Source organism: Penicillium roqueforti (assembly GCF_015533775.1).
Source record: "Penicillium roqueforti strain LCP96 04111 chromosome Unknown scaffold_02, whole genome shotgun sequence".
Taxonomy (NCBI): Eukaryota; Fungi; Ascomycota; class Eurotiomycetes; order Eurotiales; family Aspergillaceae; genus Penicillium; species Penicillium roqueforti.
In genome coordinates, this window is record NW_024067566.1 from 1,502,568 (window position 1) to 1,513,704 (window position 11,137).

Consider the following 11,137-nt stretch of genomic DNA (forward strand, 5'->3'; position numbering starts at 1 on the left):
GTCTACATGTATTATTATGGTAATTGTCATGTCTGTCATTTCTCCTGATGGAGAGATTCCGAGAGTGAGAGTTCGACGTTCCGGTCTATTCCAGACACACTGCAACAATGACTCGTCTTCACCAACACCGTCTGCCGACCGGATTCTCGCCAGAATGGGTCTCCTTGCCAGCCCATCAGACGGTCATAGCACAGGGCGATCAAGGGATACCCGTCATCTGTGATGATGCCCCAATCCCTACTCCAGAAGCACACATGGTGCTGGTGAGAACGGGCGCGGTGTCCATCAACCCGTGCGACTGGAAGATGTCATCTCGATTTCCCAGTCCTGGCGCTCGCATTGGCTGTGATTTTTCTGGAGTCGTGCTATCCATCGGCCCCGACGCAGCCAAGCTAAGGCCCGATCTTCAGGTGGGTGATCGTGTTTGTGGAGGTGTGCATGGTTCCAACCCGATCGATCTGCCATCCGGTACCTTTGCCGAGTACATCGTCGCCCATGCCGATCTACTCTTAAAGCTTCCTGAACGGATCTCCTTCGCGCAGGGAGCGGTACTCGGTGGGAGTGTCTTTGCGACGCTCTGGATAGCATTTTATGACTCCCTGGGGCTCACGGGCACTCCGGACGCGCCGATTGAAGGCGACGTACCGCCCCTGCTAGTGTATGGAGGTAGCACCTCCACCGGTACAGCCGCCTTGCAGCTTCTTCGCGCGTATGTATCCATTCCATGGGGGGAAGCCACAGGTTTCGACGCGATGGACTGACCTTCCGATCCAGATCCGGATACAAACCCATCACGACATGTTCCCCGCACAGCTATGCCTTGGTCAAGGAGTACGGCGCAGAAGAATCGTTTGATTATCATTCCGAGACCTGTGCTGTGGATATCAAAGCCTACACAAAAGGCCGACTGCGTCATGTTCTCGACATCATCACGGATGTGCCCTCGCAGCTGATCTGCTACGAGACCTTTGGCCGCGTCGGAGGAAAATACACCTGCTTGGAGAAGCCCTCCGAAGAGCTCCATCTGCGGCCGACGGTGAAAAAAGAAATGATTGTAGGATTGGCTGCTAGTGGCAAAGAAATCGCACTAGCGGATGGCTACGAACGACCGGCGAATCCTCGCCTCCGAGCCGAAAGTGCTCATTTCTTCCAATCCGTCCAACGTCTGTTGGATCAAGGACGCTTCAAGCCCCATCCTGTCCGGCTTCTGCCAGGTCGATTTGCGGGTATTCTCGAGGGGCTAGAAATTCTCCGGTCCAAAAAGACATCCGGGGAAAAGTTGGTCGTGCTCATCAACGATTCTTATACTTAGGTTGGAATATCATCGCAATATATATTCTTATTATTATAGAAAATTTCTATGCCCCGCTTCCGCTTATAAATCCGCAAAATCAAAATTCCCAAGTGTTCCCCAGCTTGAGGTTGATCGCTCTCACAATTTGAGCGAGGGACTTTTTCATGTTTCCCACATCACCACCACCGCCCGCCTCGGGCACATCTAACACAATATCAAATAGTCTCCGCGTAAGGCCGCCGTGCATATCGAGCCGGATCGCACACATACACTCATCAATTTGTCTAATAAGATGCGCGCTCGCCTGGAGCAGGATCCGGATCTGAAGATCCCGTCGTTGCGCAACATCCAACCCGTCGATGTGGATGCTGGGCAGCGTGGGAAGGAAGTTGGATTCCACCATGGTGGCTGTCTCCGCAATAGAGTCCCGTATCAGCGAGAAGACTTCCCGGTAGACGCGCAGAAGGCTGATATAACAGGTCAGCATGAGCATGGTCAGGATCGGATCCACGGTCTCGGACTCGTCTGAAGAACGCTTGGACGGATGACTAGACGCGGTGGGAGAAGTTGGAGCAGGAGCCGGGGAGCCGTCACTCGTGTTACGCGAACTCGGCGTCGGCGCATGCCGATCCGTCAGGGAGGCCGGCGAGAGGCCTCGGTTAGTTTCTCGTGAAGGTTGGTCTGTCCCACTTCGGCTGCGGGGTCGCGAGAGTTTAAACTCTCGGAGGGTGCGGAGCAGCTCTTCGGAGCTGTTGAGCATATGTTCAATCAGATACTGGTGTGATCCGGTCTCGCTAGTATTCATGGTCGTCTGCTGGCGAGTGGTAGCGAAGAGAAGTGTGCCGGCCACTTTTCCAGAGTCAAGAAGAGTCAAGTCTTGGAGAAGACCCGCACTGATATCCGACAGTCTTTCGTTCCAGTTCTCGTTGGGCTTTGGGGCACAGTTTATCCGGCCCTGGTTGTTGGATTTACGCCGGCGCGAACAGGGTAGAGAGTGATAGGCGCTTACTGGGGGGACTGCCTCCTCGCGCAATGGCAGAGGAGCGGGATCATGGCTGTCCAGTCCGAGAGTCGTCGTCGGGTTGTTTCTTTCTTCCTGCTCGTCATTGTTCTGCGCCCAGGAAGCGTCCGCGTCGATAAAGGCCTGGGTGAAGTCTAGTAAATCCGAGCCTGGAAAGCCCGAGATGGCGGCATCCATCGAGATATCGCCGTACGTCTGGTATTCGGGGTCGGAGATTGGACGCTCGGGGCTGGTATCTGTGCCGAGATGGGGTAGCTGGGAGTCCGAGTCGAGGATTAAGATAGGGCTTGGTGATACTGTGGCCATTCGATGGTCGGGGCCAAAGACGGATGAACTCATGCGGTTGGGCCTGTTCGAAGGTAGCGAGGCGTTGGCCATTGAGGGTCTCGCTTTGGTGATGCGGTGGGAAAATGTTGTCACACAGCGGGCGCCGACCTTGAGGCACCGACGGCAAGAGTCCTCGATGCTCGAATTGGGTGAGAGACGCTCACAACGCAGCTTCTGACCTCGACAGCGGTCACAAGCAGATCGACGAGGCTGTTCGACTTGTGGGGATTCGTGGCGGGTGCTATCCATACTGGACAGTCTATCAACGATATTCTGCGTGCCAGCAAATGTCTCCCTAGACGTATCTTTATTTCTCGTTTTCTTCAGTACTTTTTCCCTCTTTTACAACTTTCTCTTTACTCCACTTTACCACGGTTACTGTTCGCCGCCCACTATCAGCAGGGCGATTTAGGGTCACCTATCGGATCGGGCTTCATGAACACTCTATGCCAAAAGAAGTATATGAACTAGCTATCTTCCAGGTCTAGTTGCGCGTGAGAAAATAGGCCGTGCATCTCAAAGAGCCACGCTAGCATACTTACTCGTAGCGAAATTTAACATGCTAGCCAGTCACATTATACTATGAATTTCTGGTGCCTCCAGCCCCACTTAAACTACCCCTCAATGAAGCTGAGACATAAGCTACAGATCCCTATAGGCGAATAAGATAATAGACTATAGCGGGATGCAGAGGTCTACTAAAAGAACGAGTCTCATGCGGCCGGAATAGCCTATGGCTCCGCTTCACCGGGTTAGCCGCAATACCGAGCTTACTTACATTCACTAGTCCATACAAAATGAGTCATAAGACCCTGTCTAACTCTTAGTTATCCGTGTCTCTATGTTATTTGCCAGTCGTTACGAGAGCGGAAGGTGTATTCGAACGGAGTAATCAGTACAATGAGAAGAAAAGAAAAGAAAAGAAAGAAAAACTAGCGGATGGTCTCGATTGCATGGGTTTTAACTTTGTGGGCGTTCTTACCAAGCCATGCAGATGAGTGCGCCAGTACGGAGGATGGGAGGAATGGTTCCCTCCAAGACTGTCCAGATCGTCATCTATCGTTATCATTTAACAATTCAACCCGCTGCAACTGACCCACTATATATAACTCGGGATAATCGTACATACCACGTCAACGCAGATGTGATAGAGCAAATCACGTTCTCTATTACTTAGATCAGATTCGGCCCCATGGGGCAGGTCCCACTTTGTTCTGGATGTCGCCCGGTATGGGGCCGCGGGCCGGCCCCTAATATTCTGCCGGGAAGATTGGTCAGTCAACCATTAGGAACTAATTCATATGCTGTTCCGCGGCCGTAACTAACTAATGAGTATACAACAATTTTCATTTTCTCTAATCATTTACTTTTCTACAGCCGCATTTAGTTCAATTTCTAGCGACTTTATAAATTTCAAACTAAATGTAACCACAAGCTGACAGGCAAGCACGGAGTAAGCAAGTACAGTGGTGTTCCATGAGTATTTGACCTTGGGTACTTCGGCCTTGGGCCCACTTCGTAGGCCCACTTTTAATATTGCCCAGCAGAAACCTCGGAAATTCAATCCAATTTAATAGCTGGTATGCCAACCTTCATATTTGTTGGACATGGTGGTCACCTGAACATCAGCCCTGTTCGGGATTGACAACCCCATTTCGGGGTTTGGGTCCCGCCCACGGGTCTAGAAAGGGTACTTCAAGAAATACATACAGGATATCTCGACCACATCATTCAATTTTAGGAAGGTAAACTAATATCGCGAAGTTAATCTAAAGGCAGTTGGGCCGTACATTCGGCCGAGTTACTAAAGAAGGAAGTAAGCAAGTCAGTAAGCCCGGGCTCTAATGAGGTACAACAACCCAAAAGGTTTGTTGAATGGGAGAAAAGGGCCAGGTTAGTAGACTACCTACATTAGGTCCTATATTTTGTGTTTTTTTTTTAATCGTGAACTCTGCAGTTTTCCGTTTATCGGATTTGTGGCTTTCACCGAATTTGAAAGAGGTGTCTGATTGAAATATATACCGCCTCAATGGGTGGTGATTGTAATTTTATATATAACTCAATTGTGACGATCCGGTCAACAAAGGAAAGAGCAGGACTTGATCACAGCTGCTATGTATGGAAGGAATCTTTCCTTCCCAAATAGAAGCAAGCGTAAGCGATTCAGATGTCCATTTGCATGGGACGTCCGCATAAGACTATACAACAGGCTGTCCTTTCTCTGCTCTGTACTCAACATCTCGTCTGAATGCACCTTACATCTCTGTAAAGTCTGGCCTGTGACATCAATGACAAAACCCGCAATTTTAATAAGATGCTTGTAATAGAATATACTTCGTTTCGGGTAACTTCCGAACCACGGAGTAATCACCGCCTACAGGCTACTCCGAACATCCCGTGTGTAACATTACAGCCTCTTCTTCTCTAACAATTGTCATTCAATTGCACGAACAGCCCATCGTCCTTATGACAAGTACGGAGTACATAACGCCTGATCGCCACTTATTACCGCCTTCTTAAAGCTAAAGTTAGTTACCTAGTTACAATTTAGTCATTCTCATTCATATTTCACCACATGTTGGGGTGGGTTAAATGAAGCCTTTGGCGCCATAAATTTAGGGACTTGTTGCATGCCTAGATTTTTAGTATCGCCTTCCTGATCGGGTACTTCTGGTTTACATAGTATGAATTTTGATTAAAAAAATTCTATATTCTACCTGATTCCTATAGGATTCAACCCCTTGGTTGGTGAAACAGTTGATACAAGATATGACAGGAGTGACTTATTTTTGTTAGGGGTTTACACACAAACTGTAGGTACCTGCTGTCTTGCTACTATCACATGCAGTTTATTACTGTCAGAATCTAGGATAAATACTGTCATTTTTCATCCCTGATACAGTTAGGTCACATGATTGACCAGGCTGGTTTTTCGTCCGAAAAATATCCTTTCATTTTGTTTTGTTTGTTTTGATTACTAAGTTGTCCATCAGATTGTCATGTTTTTAGGACTATTGTCAGTTTTAGAGAGTTAGAGAATTTATTGAGATTTTTCTGCCACAAATACACTCGCCTTACCACCGTTTTTCCGTCAAATACAAAAGGGTGTACAGATTAAGACGCGGTGAGGAGAGCGGTAGGCAGAAGCAAGTGAGGCAGGTGCTCAACCCAATTGGGAAGGCGGTACTGAAAATTCACGCAATGCGAGCAACAATTCCCTAATTATCATTTTTCCAGATGGTTTACTAGCTCTGTCTGTCATATATGAACATGAAGGAACGCCGTTGCAGGCCCTCCTGATAGGCGGGGAGGAGGGGAAATTAAAATCGAACAGGATACATTCTACACTCCCACGAGGAAGGCTCTTCCCAATCGCTGCACATCAGCTCTCAACAACCCTTGACGGTGACATTCCGCCCCAAACAAGTCTTCAATCTCAGACCGTAAATCGAGCATCAAGACCTTGTTGTCTAACATCCGCTCCAGACAGCGAAGCACTAAGCTTTTGACCACATCAATGATTGTGGTGGGCAAGGCATCGGTGTCATACTCATATCGAATTCTTAACGCAATCATCGGCCTGCCATTCGAAGAGACATGAGAACTTCGAGCCTTCTGTGGAAATTTGAACTGGCTTTACCCCCTTGACAGGAAAGGGATTTTCGACGTTACCATGTGTCCGTTGGTCGTGGAAAGTGACCACGCAATCGAATAAAGGTTGTTGTTGTCTTTGCCTAAGAATTTGATGGCTTGGGAATGGTAGTCCTAGGTGATTCAGCAGCGAAGACCAGGGAATGGCATTTGCCAGCGCAGACTGAGATGACGATCGAACTTCTTCAAGAGCGTTCTCAGTTGTAGAATCCGCTTTTTCTAGCAGTATTCTAACTGGCAAAGGCTGAAGAAACAAGCCGACCACTTCCATATCCCTTGTGTTAGATCGGTTCATGTATGGAGACCCGAGGAGTACATCATGTCGGCCACAGATAGTCTGAAGAACGATACCCACTACTGCCAAGCCAAATTGATGCAGTGTGATTCCTTTGAGGGAAGAGGTAGCGAGAAGGCTTTTGTATAATGGAGGCGGAATCGTCTGGAACACGGATTCTCCGTGGTAGGATCTGCACGATGGATCCTCAGTTGGAGAATCTGGAGCCCGACCGTCTGTGATAGGAAGGCCCTTCAGATAGGTACTCCAAAAGGACAATCTATCACTGCCAACGGGTTGGTTCCAGACTGTGCAGTCGAAGTACTCGCGCCTGACGGGCTCCAATTTTCGACCGTAGTATACAGCAGCAGTTTTGCGCAAGATCACATTGAATGAAGTCAAGTCACACACAACATGCGAGGCGCAAATGACGAACTGATTTTGGGAAACCACGGCGCGGATCGGGCTTTCTTTGTCAAGATTGAAGGGAGTGTTGATATAATGTCCGACGTCAACTTTCCGTACGACAGGCACGATGATTGACTCGCCTGTGATTGAACGAAGCGTCTTATCCCCCCCCCCGGCTTGTAAACCTGGAACGCAAAATTCGATGGCGATTAAACACTATCTGGAATGCAGAAGCCAGCTTTTGGATGTCAACATCAGTCGAGAGCTCCGCAAAGTAAGGTACATTGAAGCTCGTTGTTGTCTCTGAATGTTGGTAACGATGTATCCACTCGATCTCTGTCGATGAAGGAGTTTCTAGACCAAGTGGCTGGACTTGAGCTTCTGGTGATGCCAGTGGTGTGCCATGTACCTGTGACTCGCCCTGAGTCTGAATAAGACGGGCTAGATCTCGGAGCGTTGATGCGGAGATAATATCTTTGACGGTAATTGGGATGTTGAAAAGGCTCTTGATGCGAGCAGCTAGAGCAAGTTGGAGGAGAGAATGACCACCGAGGACGGCAAAATCATCTGCGCTTGATATTTGCCTCTTGGAGTCCAACGTCAACAATTGTCTCCAGATGCCTGCAAGTGTCTCTTCTAGAGAATTCAGGGGCTGACTTGACTTGGGAACCAGTTTGACGTGATTGTTCGAGACAAGACCCTTGATATCAAATTTACCATTTTTGGTTAGGGGCAGCTTTGTCATGGAGTAAACGCTTTTCGGGGCCGAATGAGGTGGCAGTGCCACGGCCAGCTGGCGTCTCAGTAGCTCTGTATCGATTTCTGGCTCAACCCAGAGCACAACAGCGCCGTTCTCTGTGACTGCGACGGCTTTGGAGACCGAGCACATCGTCCGATAAACCACTGCTGGGATGTCGTCCAAGTTAATACGGTATCCTCGAAGTTTGACCTGCCGATCATCTCTACTACAGCAATGCAGGTTGCCATGCTCATCCAAAAAGCCAATGTCCCCGGAGCGATACATCATTTCTTGGTCAAAGCCCTCGCAAAATGGATCAGGTACAATTTCTTCTGTCGTCTTCTTTTCAATTCCAAGATACCCGCGGGATATCTGAACCCCGGCGATATATATTTCACCGATCGTCAGCATAGGTTGATTATTCAAATTGATCGATAGAATGGGCCATAATACCTCTGTGGGCCCATAAATATTATAAAGCTCTCTGTCCGAAGCCCATCGTTCGACCAACGCATCTGGCACAGGTTCTCCGCCGAAGTGAATCTTTGTGATAGTCAGAAAATTGAAATATACTATAAAGTTATGATGTGCAAACGGATACCATACCGATTTCAAGTTAGGATAGTCTCGTGGGTCCAGTTCTCCAGCCAGGGAAGGGGTGAGTGTTGCTACATCCACATCTGACAGGTGAGAGAATTTATCGTCCTTTCCTCGGGGTAGTACCAAAGTACCCCCAGAACAGACGGTCGAGAGAATCTCGTGGATACAGCCATCGAATCCTGGAGAAAGCATCTGACCAATTCGTGTGCTGGGACGGCTTGTGGGTCGAGCGGACACGGAGGAATATAGGGCGACAACGCCCCGATGCCTACACAGCACTCCTATGCCAAGTCAATAATTCCACGCTATGTTAAATATTCCCGAAGACGCACCTTTGGGCTGGCCAGTGGACCCAGAAGTGAAACAAAGATAAGCCGTAGAGCTAGGCTGTGGTAACCTAGGTTGGAAATCCGCTGGCTTGATGTTTTTGTTCAGAATATGGTCTATCGCTAGTGTGAGTGGACCATTTGGCCCTGTCTTTTCCATTTGCGAAGTATTGGGAAGCAGTAGAACCTGGGCACCGCTGCGTTCAAGGAGCTGAGCACGATATTCCTCAGGGTACGATGCGTCCACCGGACAATAAACCGTGTTGGCTTGCATTGCGGCGAGCATTCCGACAATCCAGTTGCTGGATCGGTCTGCCAAAACTGCAATGACTGCACCAGCGGGGACGAGCAAAGTGATAACGCTTGTAATTTTGTCCACACGTTCAGCCAATTGAGTATATGTCAAAGCCTTCTCTCCTGCTTGAATGGAGATTTCTGAAGCATTGTGCCACGTTGAATATTGGAACAGACTGCTGATAGTTTGACCCGAATTGCATGTAAAGCTGGAAGTCGAGTTACTGTTTCCGGCTGTCAATATCTTCTCGCGCATGTGCGCGGGGAATTTCAGGCCGAGACACTGCTGCACAGAGAACCGGCTGCGAATCAGGGAGTGTAAGATGCTATCATAGATATCTGCCATGTCTTGCACCTGAGTTAGTGAGAACATATCGGTCCTATAGAAGAGGCGAATACCCTCATCTGGGTCGATCACTAGGTTGAGAGGAATGTCTGCAGTATTTTGGAATGACGGATCTTGGAGGCACTTTACGGCTGTTGTTCCTCTCCTCAGCCCACCATCTTGAACAGCAACTGTGGTGGAGAATGCTGGTATGTTTGATGGAACTTCCGAAACGTGTATGCTAGCCAGGCCTTGGATTTCACGATGAATCTGCTGCAAAAACTTTTCAGTAGATGAGGACCTGTCAACCCGAACAAGGACAGGCAACGTTTGAATCAACGGGCCTATCATGGTGTCTGCCCATGAGAAAGGAAGATTGCGGCCTGAGAAGACACTTCCGTACACGATTGTGTCCGAATTGGTGTAGGTTGTGAGCAGCAGTATCCATGCCGCATTAAATATGGCCGCTGGGGTGACATTCACAGCGCAGGCGTATTCTACGACTTTTGCCCGATCTACACTCTCATATACAGAAATCTGAGCGTGGCCTGGTTGACGGGGGCTAAGCAAACTAGCGTTTGGAGATGCTATGTCGCCGCACGCATCAGGTATGAGTGGCTCACGATCACTCCAATGTTCTTGGATCTCTGTACGTGTTTCACGACGTAGCTGCTCCATATCCCTTGCTGCGATAGTGAACGGGAGAGAGCTCTCAAAGGGTCTGCCTTCAAGAGCAGCATCCACTTTCTGGAAAATCAAGGAGGCTGAAAATCCGTCGACTAAGGCATGATGTACGGTCCACACCACTGTGCTTTGGCCTCTGTTGAGCCCACTACCTTCGTAGTGGAAAACAGTGGAAAACCGCAAAATTACTGCCCAGGTCGGCACGGCTGATTAATTCCTGGAACGCCACGTCGACATCATGTTGAGATTTCACCGTTGTTTCTTCCCAAGCAAACGAAGCTTGTGGCTGCACAATCTGCATGGGTTCCTCTGTTGACCAGCTGAAAGACGTACGAAACATGGGCTCAACTGAGACGACAGCCTCCCATGCCTTTTTGACCCGGTGGATATCAGCTGTAGCATAATGAGAAAGTTGTTGCACATAGTTCATCTGGTGATTGTCCATGGTAGCTAAGAGGAGGGCCTTTTGAAGGGGTGTGATCTTTGATTTCTTCCGGCACTGTAGACTGGTCTCTTGCGTGGAGACATGAGATCTCTGCCCGTCACACCGACCTATCAACGCTTGGATAGATGGCTCCAAGAGGATGTCGCGCACGGGAACTGTAAACCCGTACTGGCGACATAACGAGGATACCTTGATAGCAGCCAAGGAGTTGATTCCATAGCTGATTGCTGATTGATTGACGTCAATTTGATCAATTAAAATATCCGCTACTTGAGATAAAGCTGTCATAACAGCTTCACTCAGTGTCGAGGTAGCAGATATTGGATCCTCTATTGTTGAGCCAATGGATTCCTTGATGATAGCTTTCAATGCCTTGAAATCAGTCTTGCCGTTCATCATCGGAAGAGATTCCAGGACGAGGATGTGGTCCGGGACCATGTAGACTGGGGCATTCATCTTCCACCTGGCTAGTAGACTAGTTGTGTCGATGGTACCTGAACCAACAATGGAGACTAGGTGACCGTTCAAGAGGAGTGAGAACGAAAAGCTTAGACGATTGTTAAGCTGCAGAACCTTGGCATCAACATCCTGTGCGAGGTTGACGAGAAATCCACGGATTGGACCCCCATTATTACACATACGGTTTACTCCGACAATGGCTTGATCTCGTAGAGAATCTATCCTTCTTCCATTCTCTCTCTTCGCTCCAAGAGCAATGTCATAATTGGCATCGAAATTTGGCTTAACAG

General features: G+C 48.7%; 3 protein-coding genes across 3 annotated transcripts; 1 reads left to right on the plus strand and 2 right to left on the minus strand.

Moving 5' to 3' along the window:
- Positions 1–107: 107 nt before the first annotated feature.
- LCP9604111_2037 (zinc-binding alcohol dehydrogenase family protein) lies at positions 108–1,312 on the plus strand (the record flags this gene model as incomplete). Its single annotated transcript, XM_039069470.1, has 2 exons — positions 108–709; positions 775–1,312. 2 exons carry the CDS (start codon positions 108–110, stop codon positions 1,310–1,312), a joined length of 1,140 nt encoding a protein of 379 aa, XP_038932164.1.
- Positions 1,313–1,391: 79 nt separating this feature from the next.
- Positions 1,392–3,992, minus strand: LCP9604111_2038 (uncharacterized protein; the record flags this gene model as incomplete). The annotated part of the gene is made up of 4 exons (XM_039069471.1): positions 1,392–2,664; positions 3,625–3,698; positions 3,772–3,900; positions 3,969–3,992. The coding sequence occupies 4 exons, from the start codon at positions 3,990–3,992 to the stop codon at positions 1,392–1,394; spliced, it is 1,500 nt and encodes a 499-aa protein (XP_038932165.1).
- Positions 3,993–7,135: 3,143 nt separating this feature from the next.
- Positions 7,136–11,027, minus strand: LCP9604111_2039 (uncharacterized protein; the record flags this gene model as incomplete). The annotated part of the gene is made up of 4 exons (XM_039069472.1): positions 7,136–8,257; positions 8,321–8,595; positions 8,647–10,038; positions 10,133–11,027. The coding sequence occupies 4 exons, from the start codon at positions 11,025–11,027 to the stop codon at positions 7,136–7,138; spliced, it is 3,684 nt and encodes a 1,227-aa protein (XP_038932166.1).
- Between the last annotated feature and the right edge of the window lie 110 nt (positions 11,028–11,137).